The sequence below is a fragment of the Diplotaxodon limnothrissa genome, linkage group LG19 (genome assembly GCF_057381915.1).
Source record: "Diplotaxodon limnothrissa isolate DT_005_m linkage group LG19, D_limnothrissa_male_GT1.1, whole genome shotgun sequence".
NCBI classification, from domain to species: Eukaryota; Metazoa; Chordata; class Actinopteri; order Cichliformes; family Cichlidae; genus Diplotaxodon; species Diplotaxodon limnothrissa.
Genome location: NC_140614.1, coordinates 33,365,806 through 33,386,609, shown reverse-complemented (window position 1 = coordinate 33,386,609; position 20,804 = coordinate 33,365,806). Strand labels below are relative to the sequence as shown.

Sequence of the window (20,804 nt, the reverse complement as noted above, 5' to 3'; positions counted from 1 at the left end):
ATGTGGTAAATGCAGACTACAGATACCATGGCAGTGCCAGGATTGTGAGTGATTGCTGAAAATGTTGAAATGTACTCACTCACTTTTTATTATTATTTGTAAATATGTGTGCAAATGGTTGTTGTTGTTGTTTTTTTGTTTTTTTGTACTGTTTTTATCAATAAATCTCAGCAACACAGGAAATACACCCATGTGTGTTGATTTCTCCCTAAGATGGCAAAGTGAAACACAAGTTTCCTTGTGGCTCAGGAAACTAACCACTCCAAGTGGCTCAGCATGGCCAAACCTTATTTACATAACAAAAGCAGCTGTTCACAGGTGATTAAGGATATTAGCTAAAAGCCTACCAGCCATTTGGCTGGAAGGCAGGTTTTAAAGGTAGAAAAGCCAAATGGCTGCTCTCTGAGACGTCCAGTGTTAAAAAGGAAACTACTGCTTTACTGCAGTCTTACATATATAAAGTGCACAGTCCTGTATGGTGCCTTTTAAGCTATTTGCTTTATGCATGTATGAAGAGAACAGATTGTATCTTGTTTCAAAAAAGGCCCCACTTCCCTTTTGGAATATGCTACATTTGAGAACAGATGACATGACTTTATCAGCCAGGCTTATTTGCACAGTACCAGGCTGGAAAATGAGGAATCCAAACAGGAGGAGTGGTCTTTTGCACTATACAATGCCTCATAAAAGATTTTTATTTTTCATTTTCCCAAACATTGACCACAGGTAGCATGACTAATTTGAACAGTAGCACAACTGTTTTGCATTTCTTTATGCCTGCTTAAGTAATGGTTTCCCTACAGTTATACATAATAAATGAAGATTAAATATTAATTGATAATGTTTTGCAATACTGTGCACGTTTGGTGGGAAAAGGGCTCCATACTGAGTACCTGCAATCACTAATACCCAATGTAGCTCTAAGCATAACACTGATTACAAGAGGGTATCTCAGACAGCACTTAGCACCCTCCACAGTGTAGATGTAATGGAGGAGGTCACTGTAAGAGGGATGGACTTGACCTCCTGACTATGACTGATGTAGATGATAAGGTGCTGACTCTATGAATCCACAATCTCAACAGGGTTGTCCAATAAGAACAGATGGCGTATCCACAAAATCCACTGCCACTCAGGTATCTGTGAGTGATGGTGTGGTTTCTGTTGGAAAGAACATAAAAGTCTTCCATAATTATGTGAACAGAGTGAATTAAATGTGTAATACAACAATACAAGCAATACTGGATAGTGGAACAGTCAACCAAAATAAGGGAGTGTCAACAAATGCTAATTTTACTATTTACATAAATCCCAACTAGGCACTTTACATTAGAGCTAACATGAGAAATTAGTGACGGTCCCTTAATGACCGCACGGCAGAGGCTGCTTCGCAGTAAACGGCAGTAACAATCGGTAAACAAAGTGTGCGCCAAGGATTAAACAAGGGAGGATAATGGCCGCAGCAAAGAACAAACACGATAAAACACAGAAACGTACAGTCTCATGGACGCACACCGCTAACAGCATTAGAAGGAATGAAAATCCACACGGTGAGTAAAACTCTGCTGACTCTTCCCACCTGCAGCTCCGACCGAACTCTCTGCGTCGACGTGTGCGTAATGATGAGGTAGAATTGTGTCTTCTGATTGGTGAAGAGAATGGGTTGCCTCACCGCTCATTGGCTAAACGGCAGCCGTATGCTGATATCTTACTCCGCAGATGTGGCTCCGTTCGTGAGTTCTGCGAACTGGCTGGCCTTTTGTACAGTAGACATTTGAAGCCTGACAAATCATATTTGTCTGCATGATGTGGCTTCTTATATTATATTAAATATTTTTTTGCATGTAGAATAGGCAATTATTATTATTTTATTTCATTGCATTAGATGCTTGTGCCCAAATAGTAGGGGTGCAACGATATTCGTATTGATATTGAACCATTCGATACAGTGCTTTCGGTTCGGTACACATATGTATCGAACAATACAAAATTTGTAATTTATTTTATCAACTTACCTTCTGATGCTGTCTGTGATGAGCGCTCAGTGGATCTGCGTTCAACTACTCCGCCTAGGCTGCACTGTCAAGCGCAGATCCACTGAGCGCTCAACACAGACGGCATCGTCAGAAGGAAGAGCGCAGGGCAAGCTAGCTTAAGCTCTCCTTGCAACATGGCAAATTGAACCTCCCCCACCCTCATTCAGATCTGGCATTTGGAATTATTTTGGTTTTCATGTGACGTATGACCCTGAAGGTAAGCGAGTCATGGACTAAAGTAAAACAGTATGTTGGATGTGCCACACAGTGCTCAATTACATGGGTGGGAGCTAGTGTGTTAGTGCAGTTAGCTCGTTAATGTGTTGGCCGTCCAGCCCCACGCACGGGGCGATCAGGGGTAGCTCGTTAACGGAGATTTGCCGTGTTGTGGCGTTAAGGTCATTTCAACGAGATTAACCTGAAAGCACTAGTGGGAACACAACAAATATGACTGCACATTTACGCCGACATCATCCTAGTGCAAAGACAAGTGGAAGCAGACAAAAACAACAAGCATGCATGCTACAAACTTTACAGAGTCATTTAGACAGCCGTTAGCACAGGATTCTCCTTATGGGGACCTGATATGTTTAATATGCTGCTGAGAATATAGCCCAGAAGAAGCGGATAGTATAGCTTTTATTTTGGAAAGAGCCATTTCTCTGTAATAAACTCTCTTTTCCAAAGATGAGTGATTCCTCAATCAGTTACAGGGCTCGCAATATCGCTAGCCCGATGTCCCAGGGCTAGCGATTTTTCCCGTCGGGCTATTGTAGGAAGGAAAAATATATGTCAATGCTTTTGCATTCTTTCGGAAATGTAGCTGGGTAATTATGTCATTGGCATCGGTGAGCCACTGTCAATATGTGACATATTGAAATCGCGTTTGAATTTGCGCTTGTTTTTTTGCTTTCACTTTGCAATCGTGCGAACTGTGTATAGAGAGCGACAGCACTGATCTGTGAGTGATGATAATTTGTGCACCAATTCCTCTGACATCGTCTTATTAATCGTTAGCTTACTATGCAAACATGACAAGTGAAATCTCCCGCAGCTTAAACATGTGAGAGGTTGATCGCGCAGAGAATCGCTGAGCTTATGTGAGTGCATGTGTAAAAGCATTTCAGTTCTGCTGAGCCAAATAAGACAGGTCAGGGTGAAGAAGTGACAGCCAAAGAAAAGCTTACCACAAAACGGAGAAGTTATGACAAATCAGACTATAAGGCAAAAAGAAAGTGCAGCTTTATGGTTTCATGGACAAAATAATTTCTGTGGCTGCAATATGACGAGCTAAATAACCAGGGCTGCACATAAGTGGTCCGCAGGTGCGCATTCGCTGTCAAAATAAAAAACACGCACAAGGGTTAGGGTTAAATTTAAAAACTGTACTTTTGAGTTAAAATATATATTTATAATTTTAATAAATGACAAATTAAAAAGGCATGAACATTTTTTTTGTATCGAAAAAATATCGAACCGTGACACCAAAGTATCGAACCGAAACGAACCGTGAATTTTGTGTATCGTTGCACCCCTAATATATATATATATATATATATAACATTCTGTAACTGTAACTTCTGTCGGTGCTGTGCTTTTGGAAACCGAATTTCCCAGAGGAACCCACCCGAGGGATTAATAAAGTTCTATCTTATCTTATCTTATCTTATCTTATCTTAAGTTTGCTGACGACACCGTCGTGGTGGGCCTGATCTCTGATAACAACGAGACGGCCTACCTGAAGGAGATTAGGAATCTGGAGAACTGGTGCCAGAGGAACAACCTCCTTCTAAACGTCAGTAAGACAAAGGAGCTGATAGTGGACTTCAGCACTAAGCAGGAGAGGAACTACCAGACCCCCGTCATTAACGAGTGCCCAGTGGAGAGAGTGGACAGCTTCAAATACCTCGGAGTTCACATCACGCAGGACCTATCATGGTCCTGTCACATCAACACCGTGGTGAAAAAGGCCCGTCAGCGTCTCTACCACCTCAGATGCTTGAGAGACTTCCAACTGCCCTCCAAGGTGCTCAGGAACTTTTACTCGTGCACCATAGAGAGCATCCTGACGGGAAACATCTTAACCTGTTTCGGGAACAGCACCATGCAGGACAGACGAGCTCTACAGAGGGTTGTGCGGTCAGCTGGGCGCACCATCCGCTCCGAGCTCCCTGACCTGCACTCAATCTACAGCAGGCGGTGCTGGACCAAGGCCAGGAAGATCGTGAAGGACCTCAGCCATCCCAACAACAGACTGTTCTCTCTGCTGAGGTCAGGAAAGCGATTCCGCTCCCTGAAGACCAACACAGAGAGACTGAGGAGGAGCTTCTTCCCGCAGGCGATACGGTCTCTCAATCACACCACCACACAGTACTGACCCACACATACAGTTCTTACACACACACTGGACATTCTGGACATTGTTTTCACTTCATCACTTAAATCACTTTAAGCATATTTGCACTGCACAAGACATAATGTGGATTGCACAACACTGGTCACTATATTCTTCATTTCCAGTTAATACTTGTACAGCTGCTGTTATTGTGTATATATTTATTTATTTATTTATTTATTTATATTTCTTCATACATTCTTATATAGTTCTATACTGTGTATTGTGTATTTTGTTGTACAGTTATTTTATTTTCAACTTTAATTTATATATTTTATCTTATTCTTTCCCAGTTAAATTTACCCGATATGGCAGCCTCGCTTCTGTCAGTCTGCCCCAGGGCAGCTGTGGCTACAACTGTAGCTGCCTCCACCAGTGTGTGAATGTGAGAGTGAATGAATAGTGGTATTGTAAAGCGCTTTGGGTGCCTTGAAAAGCGCTATATAAATCCAATCCATTGTTATTATTATTATTATTCATTCTAATTTGTGTTGTACAGTTATTTCATTTTTAACCTTAATTTATATTTTATTCCTTCCTAGTTAAATTTACCCTTTTTAATTTTTCATATTTATTTCCTTTTCTTTTTTTTTTCTTTAGGTCACGAGCAGTTGTCTAAGCATTTCACTACATATCGTACTGTGTATGACTGTGTACGTGACAAATAAAATTTGAATTTGAATTTTTTTAAACAGAGTAACAAACATATTCTTGACCATGTACATCGCTTTATGACCACAGTGTACCCATCTTTTGATGGTTGCTTCCCAGAGGATAACGCCCCATGTCACAAAGTCCAAATCATGTCAAACTGGTTTCTTGATCATTACAATGAGTTCACTGTACTCAAATGACTCCCATTGTCACCAGATCTCAACCCAATAGAGCACATTTGGCATGTAGTGGAACAGGAGATTTATGCCATGGAGGTGCAGCTGACAAATATGCAGCAACTCTGTGACACTGTCATGTCAATATGGACCAGAATCTCACAGCAACGTTTTCAACACCTTGTTGATTCCATGCCATGAACACTTAGTGTATTGTAGGCTATCCTATTTCTAGTGTGCTTTTTGTCTCTTACACAAAGCTAAGTTCATATTATTACATTCATTTTTCAACGGAATTGTATTACATAGTGGGTGCCACCAGATCTCAGTCCAATAGAGCGCCTTGGGGATTTGATGAAATGGGATTCAGATCGTGAACGTGCACCAAACAAATCGCACCAACTATGTGAAAGTTTCCTGCGTCTAAGCTGCTCTGAAGGCAAACGTGGGTCCACACCTTTACTAAGATATGCCTAATAAAATGTCCAGTGAGTGTATAGTAGTGATGGCCCGCTTGAAGCTGACGCTCCGGAGCTTGTGTCGAAAAAAACAACACACTGGTTCAGAAGCACTGTGTCGAGGCTTGCTTCGTTTGGCAAAAATCACGTGACCAGTGACGTCCGAAGCTTCATTACGCACGTAACTGCTTCGGTACCTGATTCAAACGGATATAAGGAAGTGAATCATCCATGGGATTCGTGGAGTGTGTTGATGGTGACAGAGAGCGAAGAGGTGATCATTCCACTGACAGATATGGAGCCAGCGAGGAAGAGAGGACGTTCTGGCGTGTGGAGATATTTTGAGTTGATTTTGCTCAATTCATTTTATCTGCTGAAGTGAAAAACTTGAAATGTCCAAAATCATGTTTTCATAATGTAAATATCATTACAGCATATGACTTTAGGAACACTTCCATGTGAATTAAAGCTGATGAAGACTACAAAAATGTATTTGACACTATACGTACATTACATTGCTACAGTTTAGAAAATCATTTTGTTTATTGTTTTTAGGTGATAGTCTGCAGGACCCAGGAATACCTGCATATCTACCAGCTTGCAGTGTGGTTCCTGCACTCCACAGCCTCTTCTGTTCCATGCAAGTGGATTTTCTCCAGAGCAGGAGAAACTATTTCTAAGAAAGGAAAGAGACTCAGCCAGCGCACAGTAACACTAATCCTCTTTTTAACTGTAAATAACAAAAAGGCTACCTTACATAGATCATGTTCTTACTTTGCAAGTTCTTGATTAGGGGTGGGTTTTGATTATCGCTTTTCTGATTACAATCCATGCTAAATTGAATAAAGTGATATTGATTCATTAAAATCCCGTGTCGATTTGTAAATTAACGTTATTATGCCTGAAACGCCAGCATCTCAGGTTAAACCTCACAACATGTCGTCAAACACCATGCAGCTAAAACAGTAACTGGGAGCAGGTTTACGGATTCTGCATACAAACGTGAACACAGAGCGCGGACCCGACGCGTCAGAATCAGATTTTGGTGCTTCGTCGGGTCCGCGCTGTGTTTGCCTCTTTTTTTCCCGCTGGCTTCTGCAGCTGCAGGTTTCATAACTCTCTGTTTACATCTCTAATTAAGTCTCACATGTGTCAGCTTTCTTTTAATAGATACGAAATTATGGATATATACTGATACATGACCAGAATTGTAATATTTCTGACTGAGGCAAAACTTTCCAGATTCCAATCAAATTGAATCGGATCCTGTATGAATCAAAATGATTCTACAAATCAGTAACGATGCAGCCGTACTCAGCTCCCTAAGCATTTTCCCTTTCCAGTTCACAATCAATCCCACCCCTAGGTCAAAAATATGTATAGGACAATTGGCCTAATCTAATATTTTATATGAACCTGTCCAGCTGTCCAGTGATTAAACGATAAGTAGATGGAGGCAGGACTTCACAGCAGGGGCATACTCCATAATGTGCTGTGCGTTATCATATGTATAATGTATATATTGCTCACTTATTGTATTTACCAACATCAAGGAGTTATGAGCAAAGAAAGGCCACACCATAGTGCATGTTTAAATAAATGTATTAAATAAATAAATGTTTAAATAGGGAAAGTTTATTGATCAAAATGTATTACGCAAATATGCATTACATTTTTTTCAGCCCCCCAATCGAGAAGACAAAACCAATTACATGTTCAAAGCAACGGAACGGTGGCCCAATATCGGAGAGAACTCCACTCTTGAGTGAGCAGTGATGATTGAGCAGTCCGTTTTATTTTGCAGATTCAAGCTGCTCTTCAAAATATTCGCCACCAGATGTCACCTTAGAGGACTGTGTTGAAAAGCTTCGAGTAATGAACCATTTTTCAATACAAGCTTCAGTGCTTCGGAAAGCTTCATTTGGCCATCACTAGTGTATAGTTATTATTTTATGAAATTAAATTAAATTAATTAGCGCAAAGAAAAGGTTAAAAAGTTGGTGATATTGCTGATACCTTCCTGTTAGCTGCTTCGTTATTAGGTAGAGTAAGGGTTCTTCAATCTCCACTGAAGCTGGAATTTTTACTGATTTTCTAACACAAAGAAAACTTCTTAAAAGACCCAGCGTACTAAACTTTTAATAGTTACTGAAGGTCACGAACAGGGAAAAAAAAAGAAGGAAAAAATGGTGGAACATCCGATTGTGACGTGTAACCTGACGTAGCCCACATAGTAGAATGAATGAGGTGGACGAAAGCAGCACGAGCGCTCTGACTCAGAAGCTCCCAGAGCTCTGGCTAACATGGCGATGCTGTGAACTCGGTTCATTCTTCTGACACTAAGGAATATATTTACATTTCACAATATCGAAAAATAACATCAACTAGAACAAGATAATGGCACGAGGAGAGGGCGCCGAGCAGTACGCGGCGACTTTATTGTCAGTCAAACCGCTCAATGCAGAGATCAAGACGGTGAAGGTAAGAGCGACGTTTAACCGGCACGTTTGATTTTTAAGAGGGGTGTTAAAATGAACAGGATTTATGTGCCCGCCGCGCCCACTTAAAAAAATAATAATAATCAGGTGCGTTAAAGGGCGCCTAAATTCAAAGTAACGTTTGATAAAATGCGGTCTTTACTTCCTTTCTTACCAAAAACCTCACACCCTGCCTTGTTCTGTGCCCTTTCCTGCCCTCGAGGTTTGAATTTCGCCCGGTCCACGTTTATCTGTCCTCCAGCTCTCGTGATGCTGGCATACCGGTTTTAAAGGGACCAAACACCTTAACGAAAGCCGGCGTTTTCTCTCTGTCACATTCAAATATAGCTGCTGGCAGATGTGGAGAAACGTGGCGTGATCCTGTTTTTAGAGCCACGACTTGTGAGCCATATTTGGTTTAAGTGGCTGAAATTAAGTCCCTATATTTAACGATAAACGCCTTAAATTTACCCCCAAAATGGTTTAATAGCTTCCATATCGTTCAACAGTGGCGGTATCTTTGCACGAGAAAATACACGGCAGGTTGCATTTCAAACATCAGTGTCTTCTCTGTGATCATTTACATTAATGTGATGTAGATTTAAAGTGTAACAAAACTCCTGTGAAACATTAGCCCCAAAGCTGCTAATCTTTAGTAACCTTGATGTGCATTTAAATTCATTGTCTTTGGGTTTTTAGACTGCTGGATGAAAAAGTAGCGATGTATATGGCACCATGGTTCAAACTGTAAATTATACTGGTGGTTTTCTTTGAATCCAAAGGCACTTTTCAGTGCAGTCCTCTTGTACTCTGGGAAAGACTGTGGAGATCTTTCTTTAAAGCACATTAAAGGTTATGCAGGCTTCTGTTCTTTATTTAGCATCAGTATTATTTTTAGTCTTGCATCACTGTAATTCCAGACATGCACTCTGTGGAACGTGACCACAGAGAGAATATTGTGTGTGCCTGTTGATAAGGTTGCAATTTGCGTCCTTCAAGAGGTGATTCTGCTTCTGTGTCCGTGATGGTTGTAAATCAGGGTGTGTAATCCCCCCTTTGCTGACATCACGCTTGAGAAAGGGTATTGGCTACCGCTGATAGGCTCTAGTCTGTCTGGAGGCTGTTGGCTATTCAGCATAAAATGTCACACTACCTCTAACATACCATTGCTGGAGCCAATGGCTGTGCTGAGGTGATGTAGTGATGTGGTTTCACTCAGCATGAACTACAGTAACCTCATAGTTCCGCGTTGCAACGCAAAGTTTGACAGAGGGATGGGTGTAGGGATTTGAATCAGAGGGATGAATTAAAGACTGAAGGCAGAAATGGAGCCAATGATAATGTGTTAACCCACTGTCTACATAATTACACCTTAATTTATAGCTTCCCAGTGGAATTCGAGTTTACCCATATTTAATGTCTAAATGCACTAACATCACTGCATTTCCCCTCTGTTCTCACCTCTTCTTCTCTTCCAGCTGAAGACCCAGAGAAATCGTCTGTCTGTGTTCAGTAAAGTGTGCTATGCCTTTGGCGGGGCTCCCTACCAGATCACAGGCACTGTTCTTGGCTTCTTCCTCCAAATCTACTTGCTCGATGTGGCACAGGTAATTGCCAAGCGCTGGGCAAAAAAACCCAAAAGGTTAAAATCACACACTTCTGCCTCCTTTATAAAGCTGCACCAACTGTGAAGATTCTGGGCTGATGCCAGTATTTAAAATAAAAAAAAATTTAACATTTGTGTGAGGAAAACTAAGTGATCTTCATTATTTAAAAAAAAAAAGCTCTTCATCACAACGTTTTTTAATATTAAAAATCAATGCCACACAGCAGCTAAATGACATCGATAAAATTCAATTGTTTGCAGAACACACACAGGTTACAAACGCAGGGGTCAAGGTAGGTGTGTGTGTGTGTGTGTGTGTGTGTGTGTGTGTGTGTGTGTTTGTTCTTCTCAGCCTCATATCAGCTAAACTGTCTCCGGTCAAGCGTGTTAACCCGGACTCCCCCTGTTTGCTTTGTTAGCAAATTAGACTTTTTCCTGCTGTACACAGTAGGAACTGGAAAAAGGCCATTCAGCTCAGAGGATGAGATCATTAGAGGGGCTTTGAATGCTGCTTTGTTATAAAAGAAGTGACAGTGTTGTGTATTTTAATTCTGTTGTGCTCTCAGCTGTACTGAGTCTGCTGTCACAGCTCTTTTGAGCCACTCTCCATATGAGGTAGTCCTTGGCATCCTCACTGTTTTGGTCTCAAAGCTAACACACTTTTTTCCACCCTTCCCTTCTAGCTGGACCCCTTCTATGCCTCTATCATCCTGTTTGTGGGAAGGGCCTGGGATGCTATCACCGACCCTACAGTGGGTTTCCTGGTGAGCCGGAGTAGATCCACCCGCTTTGGCCGCATGATGCCCTGGTAGGTATCTGTATGTTGAATGATAATAAGATAATGCTGCGTTTTGAGTAAGGACAGAGATACATGAGGCAAATGCTCTGGCAACAACAAGAAAAAAAAAAACAGCTCAGGATCAGTAGCCATGGCAACAAGTTTGAAGTAGCAACTAAGGAGGAATAAATGGTAAGAGTGCAATAATGCAGTCTAAATATGAATCATATACAGTGCCAGCATCAGACATTCCTACCAAATGCAGGCTGAAGCACCCACTGAAACCAGCCAGCTGAAGAGTAGGAGCAGGGCTACCATCGTCTGCTGCGGTCCTAGTTTGGATCGAGCCTTGAGACGAAATCCTTTTAGGGAAGCAGTTGAATTATATTGAGGACTGATAGAGTAGCAAGCAGGACAGCTAGTCAGCCAATAGGGAAAATAAAAGATGGGCCTGGGCTAGCTGGTTAACATCAACTGAGCTTTAAAAGTGAGGGAGTCAGACAGGAAAAAAAACTAAAATGAGCTGCAAGATATACTTAAGTGACTTGTGTGAATCACAGGGATGGATCGGGTCATAACAGTGGTTGTGAGAATTATTATTAGTGTAAGTCTTCTTGCTGACAAAGACTTTAACCAGGGTTTTAAAAAGTCCAGCTTACTTGACATCAAGTCTGAGCGCATGTCTCCCCGGACTAAACTAAGTTTGACGAGCCTGTAGGAAAGTGACACTTGGCTCGGTAAGAAATTTGTTGCAGCAGCTGGGAGAGTTTCTCTTCTTGCAACTTTGCAAGTACAAAAGGTCCTTGTAGCTGAACACACGCTGTACTTTTCCTTCCCTGTAAAACATTTGCAAAACTCAAATAGATGAAAATGCCTGAAACCATTTTTGCATTCCTAACAAACCAGTTTAGTTACCAGCATCGTCTCCCATGTTTTAGTTGTTACTTATGTTTCAGTCTAGATATGTGTTTGCAATCTGCTGTGTGTTTGGTTCACTGTGACATAGCTGGCAGCTTGTCATGGGTATCCCTGCCTGAAGAAGGGCGACCTTGACTTTCTTCTCACAGTCAAACATGGTGCAGCTTTCTTGACAATATCAGAACCGTATCTGGTTACAAAAATCTCTCAAGGCCATGATATAATCTGCAGAGGAGCAGAGCTAAATATTTTTACAAGCTTTTTTCCCCCCCTCACATGATACCCCAGCCATATCTGGAGTGGAGTGACTGAAAAAGCCAGCTGTGCATGAGCTGTAATGTTGTAGCTGGGAGGAAGTGAGGGGGAGGGGGAAGTTACTGGCTTAAGCTGTGATTGGTCCAACCCACAACACACCATCAGCTTCAAACCAATATGGGTGTGTTCTCCTTTGTGTGTATGATTTCTCGGCGTGTACAAGTGTAGAGAGGTTACTTCAGGTCAAAAAGCATGCTGGGTTAAAATAATGAGGCTAGTTTAATAATAATAATAATAATGGATACTTTATTGATCCCCATGGGGAAATTACTTGTTTTTCTCTGCATTTGACCCATTCACTCAGTGAAGCAGTGGGCAGCCCACTAAGCAGGCGCTTAAAGAAAAAGAAAAGAAAAGAAAAATAGCAAAATGTACATAAAAGGGACATCCTCCAGATAAAAATACAGAGATTTGTTAGGTTCTTATTTCTTTTTTCTGTCTGTACTGGAAATGTACATAAAGACAGGCAGGCAGCCAGACTGGCAGGAGTCTACATTTCTCATTTTACTTATTATCTTAGCTCAATGAGGTTTTTTTTTTATTTTAGAAGTAGATTTTGTTTCTTTTAGAAAGAGGGGGGGGGAAAGAGTGTGATCATGTGTCTGTGACTTTCACTGCTGTGCCAGTGAACCAGCAACCTGTGCTCAGTGAGCAAAAATGGAAATTATTAGTACTCATTAACCTAAATTTGCTTGGACGTTAAAAGGTATCAGGAGTTTTCTTATTTTCCATGTGAGTCACATGGGTGAAAGGGGAACAAGGGGATTTCATATGACCATGTGTGAATGTCACGCTCACCCTCTCCCCGTTAGTGTTATGGAGCTTGGGGAGAGTCAGGTTTTAACTCGCATGTGCGACGGCTCAGAAACAAGCCTGAGGAAGAAATAGCTGTTTAAATATATGTTGCCATTTGACAAAATGTTTCATGATTATGCAGTCAGGTGCAACCCTGTAAGCCTTCACCTCCCTGTTTGGCCTCTAAAAGGTCACATTTTATTCACATGATGCTAATAAAAACTGCAGTTTTCCTCAAATTATGTGATTACTTTCAGCGAGAAAAATGTAGTTTCATTTTGGCCCCCAAAAACTGCCTTGTAATGGTTCTCTTAACAAGTAAAACTGTTTGATTTCCTTATTTAAAAACTGAGGCTTTAACTGCAGTCTGTAGTATCGCCGGTTTCTGTGACTGAGGTCAGGTAGAGGGCACGGCTGAAGAGAAGGATGCTGAGGCCGAGTGGGGTGAGAATGATGTGGGTCCAAGCAGCTATCGCCTCCTTGTGCAGCGCTGGCTGAGCCCTTTCTCCACACACAAGATCTAACAAGCCAGGATTAGAAGGATTATTCACAAAGCATAAAAGAAAGAGTTGAAAAGAATTGACTGCCAGGGAGGGATATAAAAAGGAGGGGTTGAGCTACAGTAACAGTGGGGAAAATGCATTAGACACACCCTTAAAGGAAGGAAACAGTGGGTTCTATGTGTTTGCCTTAAATACAAAAGAAAATAAAACAAAGGTAAGAAAGAAATGCTCAGTCTTTTATCAACCTGTGTCCACTCATCTCTTCTCAGGATCATTTTCTCCACCCCGTTTGCAGTGCTTACTTACCTCCTGATCTGGTACGTGCCTCCGTTTGAAGAGGGGAAGGTCATTTGGTATCTGGTCTTTTACTGCCTTTTCCAGTCAATGCAGACGGTTAGTACCGCATTTTGAGCCCATGTTTTTTATTTTATTTTTTTTATTTGCTTTTTGTCCACTGACGTGAACTTGTCTAATGTTGTGGTCTCGTACATTTGCAGTGCTTCCATGTGCCATATTCAGCCCTCACCATGTTCATCAGCAGGGACCAGAAAGAGCGGGACTCTGCTACAGCCTACAGTACGACATCACCCTGTGCAAATAAACTGATTTCACTGGTGTTTTGTTATTCGTGTGCTGACCGTCAGTTCTTGTGTTTGCTCTCAGGGATGATGGTGGAGGTGCTGGGCACAGTGCTGGGCACTGCAATCCAGGGGCAGATAGTAGGTGGTAATTCCAATTGTCCCACTGAGTCTGATGCGCCTTACAGCACAAACTCATCCAGTGTCAACACCACTATAGCCTCACTGGATCAGACGGTGAGTCTATTGAAAGGGGTTTTTTTTGTACTGTGTCAAATAAAAGATGATTATTGTTGGTCCAAGCTAAGGGTCGTGTATTTTTATTTTTTTTTGTCCTCAGAAACAAGCTTACTTGGTTGCTTCAGGGGTCATATGCATCATCTACGTCCTGTGTGCTGCAATCTTGTTTTTAGGTGTGAAGGAGCAAAAAGGTATGAATCCTTTCTTATCTAATCAGGGCTCGCAAAATCGCCCGACGGGCGGGGCTTGGATAGATTTTGGTCGCCCGACTGCAGATATCGCTATCCCCGGGACATCGGGCGATTTTGCGAGCCCTGATAAATGCAAACAACATTTAAAGTAAGATAATGACTCAATTTGGCTTCAAGACAGACTTGAATCATGAATCTGACAACTTGACACGTGAATTGATGTAAAAAAAAAAAAAAAAAAAGGAAAAGAAAATTCTGACTCAGTTTTTGTCCAGTTTAATCATGCGCATGCAAAACTGTATATTAGTAACAGTGACAGGAATAATTCTTTAACTGTTAAACTTTTCTTAGCGCCTCTGGTTAGTTCCTCTTGGCCTTCTCACTCTGTGTTCAAAAAGATAAAGATGTGGTGGCCAGATTGTAGCAAGTGCTGCAAAATACTCACTAGACAAATACCACATTGTCTCACCACAAAAGCTTGTGTGTGTTGTATTCTTAGATGCAGATTTGCAGAGGTCTCATTTGTTGTGTTCTCCTTTATGTTGGACTCTAGAAACCGGGCGGGACAAGTCGGAGCCGCTCACCTTTGCTCAGGGCCTGCGGTTGGTCATGTGTCACGGGCCGTATGTCAAACTGGTCATCGGCTTCCTCTTCACCTCTCTTGCTTTCATGGTAACGCTACATTTGATTTGTGCATTTTTTTTTTTTTTTTTTTTTTTCGTGAATTTTCAGAGGTCGCGTTGAAAGGATTTTTTTATTTTATTTATTACAGTAATTTGGTTTATAGTTGCTTCTGTCTTTTACAGCTGCTGGAGGGAAACTTTGCACTTTTTATCACCTACGCTCTCGGCCACAGGAAGGACTTTCAGAATATCCTTCTTGTCATCATGGTGAGTGTTTGTATTTTTACTATGAGTGCTCTTCTCGTAAAAACCCTCATCAGGGTAGATTTAGTGTACATCAACACCATGTCTGCAGACGTAAAGCTTGCTGCTTGCTGTAAACTGTTTAGGGGATATTTCAGTTTCTAGTCTTAGGCGCTTCCTCGCATGATGTAGAAGCATGCCACGAAGGCCTGAGAGGGCATATTTCAGGATGAGAGGAGGTGTCGTACTGTTGGGAATCGGTCTCCCACTCGCTCACTCTCTGAGTTATGCTAGATCAAGGGCACAGAATGGAGCTTTTGTTGCCCTGGCAACCCTTCACTGACACCATGGGAACAGCCACCATTGCTAATGCCCTCCTCTCACTGCTTTCTGCTCTGCTGCCTTTTTCTATGATTAGGAGTGGGAAATACTTGGACACTGTATCACATTTGGAGAGTTTAGAGCAGAGTGTCAAAGTCTGAGAATTCGTGGGCTTCTGGCCTTTCATCTACTGCTTGTTTTTGTTTGCTAATTTAACACTGGTTGACCAGTTTTGGCCTGGAGGTCAAAGGTTTTCTGCGCCCCTGCAGGGTTGGGTTAAAAGCCAATGAAAGCTTATCGTGACCTTATCCCCTGACCTCCTCCGGTGGTCATTTTAATTTTTCCACTTTCCACATTTCCCACAGTCCTCAGTGAAGCCCAGTTAGTAGTCTGAATAGTTTCTGTAGAAAATATTTTGTAATTTTTTGTTTATAAATTTCATTTGATTTATTTAAAATTATATAATTGATCATCCAAGAAAGTCCATCATACAGAGTTAGAGCTAGGAATTTAGAGAAATGCAGACTAACTTTCCAACTAGTGTTTGGATTCCACTCATTTTAATGTATAAAACACAGTATAGGAAAACTTGGAGCACTAGATGGTGCCTAAATATGGGAGATTAGAAGTTAACACTAACAAGCTTGACTAGCAAGTTACATAAACTGTATAGATTGTATTTATGAATCTAACAGATACATATTTCATTTCATTTATTTATTTATTTCACACTTGGTCAACAGTTTCCACAGTTAGTTCTTTCAAACAAACCAACTACACTTTCTGTCAGTAAAGCACTGCAACCACGTGTGAAAAGGAGCAGGCAGAAGAATATATTCTTATTAAACCCTGCCCCCTATCTACAATCCAACTTATATTGCAAGTGGGCACCAAAAGTCAAGGAACAAACTAACTAACATTAACACTTATTTCCAGTCCTAACTCAAACCAAACAACAATTTACAATCAGAATATACCACTCCACATAGTAACAAGGAGAAAAGTAAGTAAATGAAACAAAAAATAATGGATCCTTATTCAATGAACTCCAATTTCATTCACATTCTTCATATTGAGTTATCGTTTTAAGCATGTAACACTTTTTAAAACAATGTAAATTTATACAACTCTTTAAATTATAATGAAGAGTTCCACAGTCGTACCCCTATCCGTTGGACTCATTAATCTTTGTGTTGTCCTAGCTAGCTGATGCTTAAAATAAAATTTCCTTCTGCTGTCTTCTCCCCCCAAACACGTTAAAAATACTCTTTGTAACTTAGAAGGCAAAATATTACTTTTAGCCTTAAACATAATTAATAGTGTCCGTAGTTTCACTAAATCTCCTAATTTTAATCATTTTGATTTTATAAATAATTTATTTGTTTGTTCTCTATATTTAACGTTATGAATCATCCGTATCACTTTCTTCTGTAATAAGTTTATAGATTTTATAGTATTCTCATATGTATTCCCCCAAACTTCGACACAGTAACAAAAGTATGAGAAAAACAATGAGAAATATAAAATGCGCATTGTTTTGTGGTCTAATAAATCTCTTACATTTCCCAAAACATAAATGTTTTTAAACATCTTCTTTCTAATATACTCAATATGTGATTTCCACGTCAAATTTTCATCTACTATTAAAATTCAGTAACTCTCTCAATCAATTCTCTATTAATGGACATAATGACTTCTTCCTCCTTTACACGATTGCCAAATATCATGAATTTCGTTTTTGTCAGATTCAAAGATAATTTATTTACATCAAACCATTTTTTTTTAATCTTAACATCTCAGAAATCATAATTTCAACCAAATCTTTCAAATTCTCTCCAGAGCAATACAAATTTGTGTCATCTGCAAATAAAATAAAATTTAACCTTTTTGATACGTCATTAATATATAAATTAAAAAGTTTAGGTCCCAAAATAGAACCTTGAGGAACGCCACATACAATCTTCAATCGTTCAGAGGTATTGCCAAGATAATGTACATATTGCAACCTATTTTCTAAATAACTCCTTAACCAATTCAATGCTACTCCTCTCACACCATAATTATACAATTTAGAAATCAAAATAGGATGTTGTAACGTGTCAAAAGCTCTTTTTTTTTTTTTTTTTTTAAATCAACAAATACCCCAACTGTGTATTTATTATTATGGGTTGCAGATGAAATATCATCAATGAAAGTCAACAATGCTAATGCCGTTGATCTATTTTTACGAAATCCAAATTGATTTCCATTTATTAGTTGATAGTTTTATTGAAAAAAAAATCAAGTCTTTCCGCAAAAAGTTTTTCAAGCACTTTTGAAAACTGTGACAAACGAGACACTGGCCTATAGTTGTTAAAACTATGCTTATCTCCAGATTTATATAAGGGTATCACTTTTGCCACTACTCATTGATGTATTAAAAAATAAAATATGTCCACCCACCATGAAGGGGGAAACTAGGTGTTTAATTTGTACCATTCTGTAAACATGTTTATTTCTGCTGTAAAGTTGGGCTTTTAAGTGGCTTTTGGAATCAGCCTCATGTGGCTACTAAAGGAATTGCAGTTTTTGGCATTTCATTTCTGGCTTCATTTTTTTACTCCCAGACATTCCCACTGTGTCCCCGATGATTATCCAAGCAGACGTTTTTTTTCTCCATTTGCATCAGACCTGCGTATTTCACATAGTAGCAAGTTGCAAAAATATTCACATGTATAAAAAATGCAGAGAAGAAGATATGACTGACGCCAACCAGCTATAATTTCCGCAACAATAAGTCTCAAGGTTTCCTCACACACTGGAAAAGTCCAGTTGGTTTGGCAATTTGTTTGCAACAAGGTCTGTGTGTGCGCAGATTAAATTCTGATTAAAAAGAAACAATGTGGTTAACAGTTTAGTATGTTGTCCAACAATGCCGATGCTACAAGTCTGCTATGTGTAGTCTACTTTGTGTTCTGTGTTTTGTTTTTTTGGGGACAAAGTGAATGAAACATATTTGCAAGCACAGCAGGAAAAAAGGCCATATGTTAAATTATTTTTTTAATTTTTTTTAATTGCCCCTTGGTTGATAAGCACGCTTCAGCTATATGAAATACATGAAAAAAAATTCTATAGTCATCGCTTAGTCATCATTTAACTCAGAGTATATGTTCTTTTCGTGCTCTCTTCCGAGCTTGTATAACTAAATTCTTTATCATTATTTCTTCAGCTCTCTGGGGCTCTAACCATCCCTTGGTGGCAGTGGTTTCTAACCCGGTTCGGGAAGAAGAAAGCAGCTTACTTTGGCATCTCGGTGAGTAGCAGATGTTATGGAGTGTAGATGAGTGAAGCTATAGCTCACTCTATGCTCTATTTTGACTCATTCAGTCTGCAAGATTAAAAAAAAAAGTCTTCAATAAATCCTGATCGTAAACTTTGTTTGTTTCATTTATGAGACCTCTGACGTCTTTCTCCCTCTCGCTACAGTGGGCAGTGCCCTTCATGATCCTGATCGTCTCTGTCAAAAGCAACCTGATCGTTTCTTACCTGGTCTCAGTGGCAGCAGGTGTGAGTGTAGCAGCAGCCTTCCTCCTTCCCTGGTAAGCACAAGTTTATCCACAGAAGTTGTCCTTGGATCCTTTTGCGGATGTGGGTTTTCTTTTGTGTTGTTGAGCTTCTGTCTGGATGTTTGATCTTTCAGGTCGATGCTTCCTGATGTAGTGGATGACTTCAAAGTTCAAAATCCAGACATCCGCGGTCATGAAGCCCTCTTCTACTCCTTCTATGTGTTCTTTATCAAGTTTGCCTCTGGAGTCTCCCTGGGTATCTCTACCCTCAGTTTGAAGTAAGTTTACTGACCTGATTTTTAATCAGTGTTTCAATCATATTAATGTTTTCATCCTTAAAACTAAGGAGCTTATCAGTCCAGTAGTCCTGGGGACAACAATACTTAATTCTTCAGCTGACCATATTGCTTAATTTTTCTCCCCCTGTGTACACTTTTTCACAGATTTGCTGGCTACGTGACCGGGGGCTGCTCACAACCCGAGGCGGTCAGTGTAACCCTGAAGGTGCTGGTCTCTCCCGTGCCCGTGGTTCTTATTGCTGTGGGACTGTTGATACTGAAGACCTACCCCATCGATGAGGAAAGGAGACAAGGCAACCGAAAACTACTGCAGGCAATGTTGTAAGTGAGGAGTGAAAACACACACACAATTTACCATTGATCCTTCTTCTGTGTCCCACCAGGATCTGTGCATTGTATGAAAACTTGAACTGTTAACCAGTTTTAGCCCACTCTTGTGTGTTTGTGACTCTGGTTGTTCTCCTTTTCTTTTTAAACAGCGATTCTGAAACGGATTCTGAATCTGAAACCTCAGATCGTGGGAGCAGCGTCTAGAGGCCAAGCCAGCCGCCTCTGCTGCTTTACATGTTTGCACAGGCTGTGAAGAGACCGCCTGGACTAACAGGGGAGGGACCACAAACCACCCACTGCTGACTAGTGATCGTCATCATGTGCGGGTTCCTCCGCAGTGAATTGCACAGGTTTACATCACCCTCTAGTGTCCACACTGAGTATTTATTTTTCCATCCAGCTGTGTCCCAGTGAACAGGTTAATGAAAACTCCAGAGAATACACAAGATCCAAATCTACACGGTGTAGGATTGTTATGTTATGCCGACCTCCCAGGTTAGATTCTGTTACTTATATATTTTTTTGTTTGTTTTGTTGAGATTTTCTTTCATCATTTAGCTTAAATGCCGCACAGAGATCTCTCTTTATTATAATCTACAGCAATAGCTGAAAAAAATTCAAACCACTTCTTTGTTAAAACAAAGCTCACACACATTTTGGTTAGCATTTGGCAGCTTTTATAAATGAACGACAAAGCCTCTTGGGAGCTCTAGTCTTGGTTTCCAAAGATGTTTGACTTTATTGTTTACTGAGACGTTCCTATTTATAGCCTTCCGTTTTGTCACTCCTCCCGTGTGATTGCACTACATCATGAAAGCTTTGGGAGAAAGTGTACTTTGCAGTACCGTTTGCAAGGTATTAACGTGCTGGTTTACACTATGAGACCATCACTCGAACACACTGTTACATTTTGATGTTTCGATGACGCGTCTTAGCTGTTTTCCACTCAGAGTGTGCTCTGAAAGAAATGTACAGTATCAGCCCTTATTATGAAGGGTGTGCCAGCACTATTCCAGTAAATGGAGTCGTATGGAGATTTGCTACACTCTCTCCTTTTTGTTGTTTGTTTGTTTGTTTTCATATAGCACATTTCAAAAAGTGTACTTGAATTTTCTAAAGGAGAAACGGCAGTACAACATGATGTACTTGTATATAGGTTATGTGAATCATTGCCTTACAAATACGTCTTACAACTGGTTTCAGATATCTCTGATTTTCTGAACTCAAATTAATTTTTTATGTAAATCTCCGTCGGGTTTAATAGACTTTTTTGAAGTGCTTATAAAGCAAAGTCAGCTGTACTGGGAGTTCTTTTTTATTTAC

General features: G+C 40.4%; 1 protein-coding gene across 1 annotated transcript; it reads left to right on the top strand.

The window, feature by feature from the left end:
• Positions 1-8,003: 8,003 nt before the first annotated feature.
• LOC146612656 (sodium-dependent lysophosphatidylcholine symporter 1-B-like) lies at positions 8,004-20,126 on the top strand. The gene is made up of 14 exons (XM_085342563.1): positions 8,004-8,200; positions 9,675-9,803; positions 10,486-10,610; positions 13,381-13,504; positions 13,609-13,687; positions 13,775-13,926; positions 14,030-14,120; positions 14,674-14,792; positions 14,927-15,010; positions 18,516-18,599; positions 18,773-18,885; positions 18,987-19,130; positions 19,296-19,472; positions 19,631-20,126. The coding sequence occupies exons 1-14, from the start codon at positions 8,117-8,119 to the stop codon at positions 19,683-19,685; spliced, it is 1,560 nt and encodes a 519-aa protein (XP_085198689.1). The 5' UTR covers positions 8,004-8,116; the 3' UTR covers positions 19,686-20,126.
• The last annotated feature ends 678 nt before the right edge of the window (positions 20,127-20,804 follow it).

Bases quoted from the DNA above. Each gene is read 5' to 3' on its own strand.
- LOC146612656 (XM_085342563.1), top strand. From the start codon at position 8,117: ATGGCACGAGGAGAGGGCGCCGAGCAGTACGCGGCGACTTTATTGTCA. The intron at 13,688-13,774 runs GTACGACATCAC...GTTTGCTCTCAG, and splicing joins GGACTCTGCTACAGCCTACA to GGATGATGGTGGAGGTGCTG. The intron at 19,473-19,630 runs GTAAGTGAGGAG...CTTTTTAAACAG, and splicing joins AAACTACTGCAGGCAATGTT to CGATTCTGAAACGGATTCTG.